We start from the raw sequence: 12468 nt of genomic DNA, 5'->3' as shown, positions 1-12468 counted from the left end.
ACTACAGCACTGCCAATGTATTTTCTCTTCCTTTTGATTTGAATAACATTTTCTTTTTTTAAAAAAAGGATTTTATTTATTTATTTGAGAGAGACAGACATAGCCAGAGAGAGCAGGAGTGGGGAGGAAAGGGAGAAGCAGGCTCCCCACTAAGCAGGGAGCCCAATGCAAGGCTCGATCCCAGGACCCTGGGATCATGACCTGAGGTAAAGGCAGACAACCGACTGAGCCACCCAGGCACCCTGACATTTTCTTTTCTCTAGCTTACTTTATTGTAAGAATGCAATATAGAATACATATAACATACAAAATATGTATTAATTGACTATGTTATCAGTAAGGCTTCCAGTCATAGTAGGCCATTAGTGTTAAATTCTGGGAGAGTCAAAAGGTATATACAGATTTTTGACTGCATGGGGAGGGGAGGGTCAGTGTCCCAGCCCCCACATTGTTCAAGGATCAATTGTATATGAGAAGCAATATTTAAAAATCCTCCAAAAATGGCCAATAAGCACATGAAAAAATGTTTAAAACCACTAGTCATTACAGAAATATAAATCAATACCACAATGAAGTACCACTTATATGCTCACTAAAATGGCTAAAACATAAAAGTTAACAATATCAAGTGTTGACAAAAAAGTAGACCAACTTTAACTCTCATACATTGCTGATGGTAATGTAGGATAGTAAAATAACCATGTAGCAATCTTTTATAACAATTTTACTCCTCTGTGTTTGACCAAGAGAAATGCAAATATGTCTCTTCAAAGACCTACTTACAAATGTAAATGTAACAATATCACTTATAAGGGCCAAGAACTGGAAAAAACCCAACAGCCCACCAACAGAAATATGTTTACACAGTTTGTAATATTCATATAATGAAATATTACTCAGCACTAAAAAGGAACTACTAACACATGAAATAATGTGGCTCAATCTCAAAAGCATTTTGCTGAGGAAAAAAAAAGTCAAATGCAAAAAAAAAAAAAAAGGAATTTTAAGATTCCATTTATGTGAAGACCTAAGACAACCAAAACTGGCCTGTAGTGATAGAAATCAGATCCATGCTTACCTGGAATAGGAGTGTGGTGATACTAAATAGAAAGGGTGACACAGGGTATCTTTTGGAATTTATCTAATTATAAAATTTAAATTATAAAATTTATCTAATTATATACTTTAAAATGGGTGTTTTTATTTTATTTTTTATAAATTATACCACAGTAACATTAACTTGGAAAAGTAGAGACAGCAGCTAGTGGGATGTGGAAGGAAGGGACAGGTTGAGTGAGGCACAAAGGAAATTTCTAGAATAAAAGGATGCTCTATTTTATGTCTAGGGTGGTAGAAAAGGTAGTAATGTTATATTTCTTTAAGGTATACATAAGCTTTCATATGCTTTTGTTCACACACAAACACACACACACACACACTTTCAGAAATGATTCATACACACTACACACCCCAAAAAGAAGAGAAACAGGAACACTGCAACCTTAGCATGTACAATTGTTTCCCAACTCCTTGATGTATGAGTCAATTAATAGAAAGACTAAATCTGCCCTACTGAGGCTGGGGGTGGGGGGCAAATGTCCCACCTATGCATCTGAAGCTTTGGGTTTCCATACTGATGTTGGCCATGAAAGCCTGAGGCAGGAGGCATTTCCCTTACAACAGGAAAGCATATCAGTGTACTGATGGGGAGAAACACCTGAAACAGAAGAAAGCCTGTATGTTCGAAGTCTGCTCCACTGTTAAATTGGGTGTACTGTAATAATTCAACCCCTGAAGGAGCCCTACAGTCAATTTATACAAGTGCTGAAGCATTCTCATCTCTAAGTATACTAATTAATTTCAACTAGTGGTCCTCAAACTTTAAGTACAGAAGAATCATTTGGGATTCCTGTTAAGAATGCACTAGTCCAGGGCGCCTGGGTGGCTCAGTTGGTTAAGCGACTGCCTTCAGCTCAGGTCATGATCCTGGAGTCCCACGATCGAGTCCCGCATCGGGCTCCCTGCTCGGCGGGGAGTCTGCTTCTCCCTCTGACCCTCCTCCCTCTCATGCTCTCTGTCTCTCATTCTGTCTCAAATAAATAAATAAAATCTTTAAAAAAAAAAAAGAATGCACTAGTCCAACCTCTGGGCTTGAAACAGTAAGTCTGAGCTCACGTGAGGTACAGAATTCTACAGTTTTAGCAAGCTCTACAAGAAATGAATAGTCCACAAACCAAAGAAACTCTGGTCTAAACCTGTATCAACAAGGTTAAAAAGACAAGGAAAATATTGCTGGACATTTTTAAATATTAAGACCAAGTAATCTTTAAAAAGCAGATAGATTGTACTAAGACGGTTAACTGAAGGAAGAAAAGGAAAAAACTTTCAAAAATTACCAATCATATGTACAAAACAAGATATCCTGACAAGGAGAATATTCTTCAAAATTAGTACAAGTTTTGCCAAAATAAAACACAAGTGGTGTTTTTATAAGTTCAACTTTCACTTCATCTACTTAGCCACATTGCATAATAACATTCCAAAATGGCTTTCACAAGCCATATCTGGTCTTTCATATATTATATACACTAATGATTATTGTAAACTATGATACCATACTCACCATGTCTGATTTTATAGGAGGTAGGATGACAGAGAAGTAACTGACAAACCAACTATCTCCCCACCTATTCCCAGGGGGCCCTGGAGTGAAACTTTCATGAGTCACCAGGACTCAAAGGAAAAAGGTACATGCACACATCAAAACTTAAAATACTACAAGATTCTTTAGTTCTTTAGAAATAGAACCCTTTTTATAACATGTAAGTTCATACAACTAACGCACGTAAATACTTTAAAAACTCAGTAGGTACCAAAGTAGGGAACTGTCCTTTAAAATCAGTAATAAGATAATATCCATTATCATCACGTCTAATCAACATTTTTAGAGGTCTTACCTAGTACAGTAAGAAAAAAATGAAATTACAGGCATAAAAATTAGAAATAAATAAAACTCATAATTTATTCATGATATAATCTTTTACACAGAAAATCCAAAATCATCACTGGAAAAGTATTAAAATAGAAAAGTTTAGCAAGATGGCTAGATATAAGATCAATACACAAAAGCCAGTTGCATGTGTACACACCAGTAACAACAAATATTTTAAAGCACCATATAATTATTATCAGAAATTACCAACTATCTAAAACAAATGATGCATAGAAATTCTACAGTTAAAATTATAAACTGAAGAGATATTAAAGAAGACCTAAATAAAAGAAGTATACTCTGTTCGTGGATAGAAAGACTCAATACCATAAATATTTTAATGATCCCAAAGTGGTCTATACGGTTGCTTGAATTAATAAAAAACTCAAACAAGGGTTTTTTAGAGGACTTGGTAAGATTATTCTAACATTTCTAAGGAAAACAGTGTCATGACACATTGGAAGAAGAAAAGCAAACTTACTTTTCCAATGCTAGAGATTATTACGAAGCTACAACAATGAAGACAGGATGGTATTCACAAATGAATGATGAAACAAAAGACAGCACAAGGGGAAAGAGCATCATGTAAAACTTTTGTATAAGATAAAAATGGCATGTCAGTTCAGTGGGGGAGAGCATTAACTTTTCGATGAGGTAAAATTAACAGCAACAAAACAAAAAATCATATATAATAAAAATTAAATTGGATCCCCACCTCACACCTGTTACAAAAAGCAACTGAAGATGGAATAAGGTCTAAGTGTTGCAAACATAACTTTAAAACTCTCAGCAGAAAAGACAGATGAGTATCTTTTAGCTATCAAGGTAGAAAAAAGTTTTTAAAGTTAAAACAATGAAAATTAAAAATACACACCTTCAAGAATTCATAGAGCTGCAATAAAAAGGAAATCAAAGGGAGGATAAACATAGGATTCAAGATGATTACAATCTCAAATGAAAACAGAAGGATGGAAATGAAAATGAGACTATTTGGTTAGATATAGGTTACTTTCAAAGTTGCAGCTTTTAAGTACGATTCATGTGTTTGTTATTAAAAAGTAAAAATTCATGAGTATTATTAAAAGTTAATAAGCAATTTCATAAATAAATGAAAACATATTTTCATGGACAGCTGATCATAAATCAGTAGTTATGATTAATTCAATTCTGCTTATTTCACAACTAAAATGCAGATTATTAAAACAAACCCTCAAAAAAGTATATGACCACCTATGGAAATAGTACATCTAGAACTAGCATTAAAAAAATAATAATTTGTACAATCAAACTAAAAATTTATCTAACATACAGGACAAAAAGGGAGAGAAAGAAATTATAAAATTTGTAGCAAATAAGAGAGATGAATGGTATCTAATATTCAAATAATATCATTACAGGAGGGCAGGGGAGAAGGAATAGAGTAGAAACAATAATTTTAAAATATACATCTTTTTCCTGAGAAGAACATGAAAGTTTTCAGACCAAAAATCCTAGGCAGAACCGTTAAGAAGATACACACACACACACACACACACACACACACACACTCTTCCGGATTCTAAAACCAAAGAGGAAATCTTACAAGCTTACACAGAGAGTTAAAAATTATGTACAAAAAAGAAGTGGAGTAACATCAAACAGTATTAAATATGCCAGAAAAATATATAGTTAAAATTAAATACCTAATTTTTAAAAACTAATGGGCTACTAACGTGTCTATAACACAAGTAATATTTTTGATGTAAGGTGTATCTTAAGAAATCTAAAATGCCATCATTTAGAATACAATTCCATATTAACCCAACAAAATCAGGAATGTTGTAAATAAAAATATGCTAAAAAGTCTTTCTTATTGGGGACAGATGGAAAGAGAGAAAACTATTCATTCTGACACTATCAGAAAAATATGCTTAGATATATATTTGTTTAAAATTAAGAGTAGAAAGGAGACAGAGATTTACTAATCACAGATACAGATATAAAGAGGCAAGGTGGGGGAGGTGATACATGAAAACTTCATCAATCCATCAAAACTGAGTGGGCAAAACAAAACTAATAAATAGAAACTCAGATGACAAAATAATTATTTTTATCAGTGACCACCATATACATGAATGACAAAATCCTACTAAAAGACTAGCAAAAGCAAAAAAATCCATTAGAAATAAAAAGAATTTGATGAAACTACATTAAAATTACATCAACATCTCTCAGAATTTAAAAGACAAGGAAAAAAACATGAAATATTCAAATCACATTATAAGTGTTCATTTAATATATAAATATAGAACTCCAACTTTCAAATACACATCCTTTCCATATGCTCATTAAAACCTCACAGTCATAAGAAAATCTTAATTTCTAAAACTATTACAAATCATGTTTTCTAAACAGTACACTGAGACTAAAAATCAAGAATTTAATAAATGCAACATCTTAGGAAGTATGCCAGGAAAAAAAAATCTTTTAAACAATGAAATAAAAATGAAATCAAATCCCAAACAAAATCAGATGAAAACCCACAGCCCAAAATGCTTATTAACACATGATTGGAAACTCACTAAATATTGAATTCACGTACAAAAAGAGCAACAATAACGACCCAAAAAGAAAGTAGAAAGGTGGAAATACTAAATACAAAAGCAAAAATTAATAAATTAGAAGGTAAACAAAACTTATAAAGGAAACAAAGAACTGGATTTTGAAAAGACCAGTAAAATAGATAAACATCTGGCAAACATTACTGAAAACAATCAGGAATAAGAATGGAATCCATCTACATAGATTTAAGAGAAAACATCAGACCTATACATACAGACATACAGACATACATATACAACTAAATGAAATCAAATCTAAATCTATAAACATTTTTAAAATTGACTCCGGAAGAGGTAGAAAACCTAAAACGTTAATTGTCAAAATGTGGAAAGCTTATCTAAAACTTGCTCTAGATAAATGGTCAGCCTACTATAGTCATATTCACCAAATCTTCAAAGTAATAAGTACTGAGGTTAAACAATAAAACATGGCTAAATACCACCAATTTTGAATGATTTAACCTAATTCTATACTAAACAATTCCAAAAGCAAAGGAAAACCTAAAAAGCTTTCTAATGATTTTATGAGTAACCTTACCTTGACAGCCCATATGCACAAAAGCAACCTATGTAACCAATCTCATTTAAGAATACAGAAAATAAATTCCAGATTAAAATTTAGTATATTGAATTTGGCGGCATCATGACTACATGAGATTTTACCAGAAAGCAATACAGCATAATGGTTAAGAGTCCCTGAGTCTCATGACCCTGAGTTCAAATTCTACCCCCAACACATATCATCAATGAAATGTTCCTTTAGTTCTTCTCTAACATTGTTTCCTCAACCACACCATGCAGGAAAAAAAAAAAAAAAGTGCTCACCTAATAATAATTTGTTTGGGAAGATTAAATGAATAAAAAGTTTTAAAAAAATCTAAGCACAATTCCTTAACATAGGTATATATAACATATTCCATATATGTTATCTATTACAATTTTTGTGTTTATTTTTGACACACAAATTAGCACATTGGTCATTGAAAAAGGAAAAAGAAAAAGGCATTTTATAAAGAATTAACATCTAAATTTGATTTCAAAACATTTCAAAACATTAAGACTGTAAGGAAATCTCCATATCATAATGAAACAATACATAACAGAAACTAACACTAATCCTAGCAGTATTCTGTAATCTTAGCTAAGGCAATAAAAAAATGAAAAAAAGAGTATTAACAAGGAATAAGTCAGAGTGAGAATTACTTGCAAATGACATGAACTATATACATAGAATATTAAAGAAAATCAACAGAATATTTACTAAAACTGATGAGACTTCTTTAAGGCAGCTGGAGCCAATGTTAGTATACAAATCGAAATTAGGTGAGAAGGACGAATAAGGAAATAAGCAGCTGGATCCCAGTCTCTGCCCAAACCAAGCCTTATGCTAACAACAACATAATCAACTATTTAGTACCAAAGAACATCCCTTTTATGTAATGTTCACAGTGATTTACATAACATTCACTGTCCTTTGAAATGCTATACTGTGTTTTTACAACTTTAAATGATACCTAAATTAGAAAATACTACATAATTTAACTAAAAAATTTACCCTGGATCCAGCTTGTATTGTTTTCCAAGTTTTGCTTTAACTCTTAAATTGGTTGGTCTGTGACATCCGTGCCACATGACCCCCACTGTAATTAAGTGAAAGTTGACCGCTGATCCATAAAATTCCTTCTGCCTCATCATCTAGTATTTTTTTGTCCTCCCTGTCCAGAAATAAATGCATGCTTAGCTCCACTAAACACTCAGATCTAAAAGAATTGCTCATGTCTAATCATACTAACTTTAAAGCTTTAAGGGAAGATTCAGAGGCAATTAAAGACTTGCCCAAGGTCAGAGAAAGGTGATTTAGACCCAACCCACACCCTTCAGTCTTTTCACTACACAGCCTTTATTCCAACAGTAGTCCACTGTTTCTCAATAATTAAATCTTGAGATTCAGTTAGGAAACTAAAATAACTACTACACTTACATTCCTTTTAGAAAATATTCGCTCATTATTTCACTCATCAAATATTTACTGAAACCTACTATGTGCAAGAAACCATTCTAAGCTCTAGGGTGAAACAAAATAGGAAAAATACCTGCCTTTATGAATCTTATATTTTATTCAACTCAGAAGGATGCATTTAATGTAACAGTACCCAACTCACTTCCCTCTATAAATCAATTTGGTCCCTGGGAGGAAGCCTTCTATCACTGCCCTAAAGAACCCTCATTTGGGACGTGAAGCCATGTATGTATTAAATTTTTGAGATCTAAGGATGCTACACTTCAGTAAAATATCAAGCACAAATGTTGAAGATACCTGTTCAAGACCAAAATTATGAACAGGATTTAACCAACTCTACCTAATCTGTATCGCCTAAACCTCAGAAAAGCAGCTTTCTGCAGTTTTACTACATCTCATAACTCCCGCCATGGCCAAACTTGAGCAATCAAGCAAAGAACACATCAGAGGAAAAGACAGCCAGCCCCTTGCCTTATACCGTGACAAGCTACTTTGCAGGTGAACAAAAGACCTATGAAAGCTTTGTGTTGTGCTGCTTTAAAAAAAAAAAAAAAAATTACTAATCATCCTTCTGGAAGAAAAAAAAAGAATCTTGAAAATATAGAAAACTGTTCCAACCACCAGAATAGAACTACATACATAAAACTAATATGCATGTGTATTCACATACATAATTTTTTTAAGGGGAGCAGAAAATAGGCTAAAATTTTGGTCATGCAATATGCACTAGACACTTGTTTTCCTTATAATTCATAAAGTTTCTAAGTGAAAACAAAGAGTTTCACTTTTGTTTCTTCTAAAGTATGAAAGTCACTTCCTAGTTACTAGCGTATAGTCCCCTTCCTAGTTACTAATTTGGTGAATTTAAATCTATCAATTTATTTGTAGTGGATGGTTTAAAGTACTTACACCTATATAAATATTTTTAAATACTTATATATGAGTAACAAAATAAAAGTATATTAATGTGAAAAGCAAACAAACACATTGTTTCTTTTCAAAAAAACCATAAATACCATTATGGAAGTATAAAAATAAATGCATAATATTGCTCTAAGAAAAATTTACCAATATCTCTAAAATGATTTGATACACACACTAACAACAGCATCATAATGGTAATATTTTGGATTAAAAACTACTCCCTTTGTGTAAGGAGGGGACTCATTAAACTAGGAAACTGGATTTGATTGCCAAGACCATTTTCAGTAATTTGATTCTAGACCCTACAATTTTATGCATAAACCTCTGAACCAGGCAGATCTGCATTATCTGATTCTATGCTAAAGAAGTGCTTTAGTCAAAATCAACTAAAAAAAAAGCACAAACTTCTTGCCATTATTCAAATTTAAAAGATGTGAAAAATAGGAGCCACATTTCCCACTTTCAAACAAATCAGGCTTTAATATTCAATACTGAAGAGAACTATAAACAAAAATGATACCAAACTTATTAAATACTGCTTAGCATACATATGAACACAAGATCCTGCTCTAAGTATTAACATTTTATCACATACTTAACATCAAAAACTAAAGTTTAAGGTATTCAAAACAGAAGAGGAGGATTAGGAGATAAACTGTTCTAAACTCCCACTATTAAATCTAGAATTATTTCACTGTCAATAAACTGCAGTCTGCAACAATCTTCTGAATTTACCAGTTAACAGTTAACTTACACAAGAATTCCAAAGACAACTTTCCCAAAGTGCCTAAAATAACAATGCACTATCCTTGCTTTCCAAAATTCTCGAGCATCTTCAATTACCTCAAGTACTATCATAGAATTCTAAAAATAATCTCAAAGCAAAAACTTAGCAGACAGTGAGTGTATAGATAGCCCACTTTAGGACTGCAGGCCTTATTCTGAGATCAAGCACAGGTAGGATACAAACTACGTCAAAACTACAACAGGGTGGGGCATTAATTACTCACCCAGATAAACCAAACACAGCTTTGATAGCTGCTCACAGTAAACTCTAGTTACCCCCCAAATTCCAACACGACTAAAGCAATGTTTTCCTTTCGCCCAAAATGCTTTTCACAAAAAAAAAAAAAAAAAAAAATGTCATAGCCAACAACTCTTCAGGATACGGTGCAAGCCATGATAGTGCACTTGAGATTCTGAAAACAGAATCTCGAATAAAAGAAACATCTCTCACCACTCACTATAAAAGACCTGAAGCTTCACATAGATTTTATTTTTTTACTTAAGTGAGTGACCATTTGAGTATGTGACCGAGGCAAGAGTAAAGGGTGAAGGATGGAATAAGGTCAAACTTAGGGGACAAAGATTCCTGGAATAAACACGGCCAGAAAGGTTTCCTTTCTTAGGGACAATTTCCATATTCAGAGAGAAAGAAAAGGAAACAGAAAAAGGAAAAAGAACAAATTCTCTACTTCTACAGAAAGTACACCTGGTAAATGTACCTGCTCCGCCAAGCAGGCAATTCAATTCTAGTGGAGACCCCTTTTACAAAATAATAGGCTTGGAATGATCCCACTTTCGAAATACAAATTGTGTGCGGGAAGGATGACAACTGGTTATTCTTTAAAAAAAAAAAAAAAAAAGTGGGGGGGGGAGGAAGTGAATAAAGTTTAATTCAGAAGCCCTAGAGAGGAGTGTAGGAATGTGAGGGTCGCTCTCAATACACAGCCGGCACTGTCTGCTACAGGAAAACAATCGGCAAGAAGGAAATGGACTGAAACCCACCAACTACACACCACTTCCCACACGCAGCGTCGCACTGGGCGCGACGCCCCCAAAGGCGACGGGCAGGGGCGACGGGCAGAGGCGGCGGGCGGCGGGGAAGCAAGCCCCGGGCAGCCGAGGCCCGAGTGGCGGAGGGGGAAGGCCGGGGAGTTCCTGGCCGAGGCGGGTGAGGACAGCACGTCGGAAGGAGGAGCGGGGCCCGGCCGCGCCAGCTCCCGGGCTCGCCTCACCTTCTGCGCCGCGCTCTGCTGCAGCACATTCTGCTCCACGGTCATGGCCCCCGCGGCGCTGGCGGCGACACAGGCAGCGGTGTGCGGCTCCTCGCGCCTCCGCCGGCCCTGGCAGCCGCGCTCCGCCGAGCTCCAGGGAACCGCGCGGACCGCCGGGGAGTACAGCGCCCCCGCCAGCCAGGCGCGAAGGCGATGGCGGCCGGCGTGCGCGGGCACCGCGGGCTGGCGGCGAGGCACGGACAGCGAGGGCCACAGCGGCGGCCCCACGACTTCGCGCGGCCAGCCTCAGCACGGCTTGTCCGCCGCGGCCGGGGCCATGAGCGGGCGGCGGACGCTGGGGCGCGGGAGGGCGCGAGCAAGCCGGGCCGCGTCACGCGCGCGTGCTCCTTCGCTGGCGGCTGGCGGGCCACAGCGGGGAAGGGAGAAGGAACGGAGGGAGCGGCGGGCCGGAATGGCGCTGTTCTCCTCCCTCCCCGACTCCTCCTCCCCTCCCCTCCCCCAACCGCCGTCACCTCCCCCGCCCCGCGGCTCCTCCCCCGCCGAGCCCCGCCCGCCGGCCGACCTAACCCTATATTGTGACCCGCGGGGCGGTGGGGTGGGGCGGGGCCGGAACGCCTTGGAGCCCCACCCCCCAAATCCCGGCCCCGCCCCTCCTTGCGCGGGCCCAGCGTTCCCGGGGTGGGGCGAAGGCGCGCCCCGCGGGCCTTGTCTCGGAGCCGCCCCTGCGGCAGGTTGCGCGATGCCTGCCCTTGGCTCTGCGAAGCTCCAAGCCGAGGCCGAAGGACAGCGTTCTCTCAGTGCCCAGGACTTGTCGGATCGCCAGCTTTCCGAGCTGCTCCAAGACATACCTTTCCCCTTGAGCCTGGTAACGTTCCAAAACCGTGCTGGGTGCCGAACCCCGGCTCCTTTCTATGTCTCCGGTCCTCGCCGCTCGTCTTTCTAGGAATTTCACAAGCAGTAAACTTGCCCGAAGGGAAAAGTTAAGTGTGATTTGCTGGAATGTACTTTTCTCCTTAACTAATCATTACATAAATGAATATTGACATTCTCCGTCTACTTCGTTCATGCAAACGCTGCGAGGCTCTAGAGAAATAAGGTTTATTTCCCGAAGATTGGATAAAAATGAAATATGGTCTATACAACACACAACACAACAAAAATATCACTGCCCAGATGGTACATAATTCTAATACACCAGTTGCCAAATAAGTAGCAATTAACCTTCCGGCATGGAATACTTGATCGTATATGGAACTGTAAGAAAAACTTAACATCGAGAAAGCGATCTCTACACTCAAAAAAATCTTGAGCTTCACGAACTAATCTGGGCATAGGAGGTGAGGGTGCGGCAGTGAGGGGGTAGAATAATCAATGCAAATTGTCACAAATGCAATACACACATATGCAAATACGGGTATCATTTTTAAACTGACGGCAAGAAAAGCAAGCTTAGTAAATGATCACTGAAATATTATCTGGTTTTATATAATATTCACGGATCATAGTGATTCTTAAGATTTTGTAACAAATCTCTACACTTTACAGCCATCTTTGCTCGGAACCTCAGATATATTCAACTGCCTTTTGAGATCTTTCCCTTGAGTGTTCATATGTATTTGCTCATTTGATTTTGACATATCACAAATTTTATTTTATTGATATCCTATGTTTTTGCCAGAGGAATTTGAGAAGTTGTGAAGTGGCTGGAAATACAGAATTTTAGGAATAATCCAACAGTCCTGATAGAATGCACAATTTTGTTAGAACACTGAGACCTAAAGAAAGCTACTTGCCAAAGAAAGCAAACTAGAGCCCATTTTACCTCACTTACAGACCAAAGTTCTTTCCAACGTATCGTCTTCATGTTTCTCTGTAATATGGATTAAAAAAAAAAAAAGAACTGTATCCAGTTCA

At 37.2% G+C, this 12468-nt stretch overlaps 1 protein-coding gene across 5 annotated transcripts in view; it reads right to left on the bottom strand.

The window, feature by feature from the left end:
* The window catches only part of USP25 (ubiquitin specific peptidase 25), a 127135-nt gene extending 116131 nt beyond the window's left edge, over positions 1-11004 (bottom strand). The window contains exon 1 of one of the 5 annotated variants that reach the window (XM_081798830.1): positions 10555-11004. In XM_081798830.1, coding sequence (XP_081654956.1) covers positions 10555-10599 — 45 coding nt within the window. In that variant the 5' untranslated portion in view covers positions 10600-11004. The remainder of the gene's footprint in view (positions 1-10554) is intronic. The other 4 variants (XM_031038385.2, XM_006742671.3, XM_081798819.1 and 1 more) reach the window with 4 other exon arrangements.
* Positions 11005-12468: the final 1464 nt, after the last annotated feature.

Source organism: Leptonychotes weddellii, chromosome 1 (assembly GCF_054177405.1).
Source record: "Leptonychotes weddellii isolate Sample4059 chromosome 1, ASM5417740v2, whole genome shotgun sequence".
In the NCBI taxonomy this organism is placed as follows: Eukaryota; Metazoa; Chordata; class Mammalia; order Carnivora; family Phocidae; genus Leptonychotes; species Leptonychotes weddellii.
Note: the sequence above shows the minus strand (reverse complement) of the source record. Positions and strands in the feature narration are given on the sequence as shown.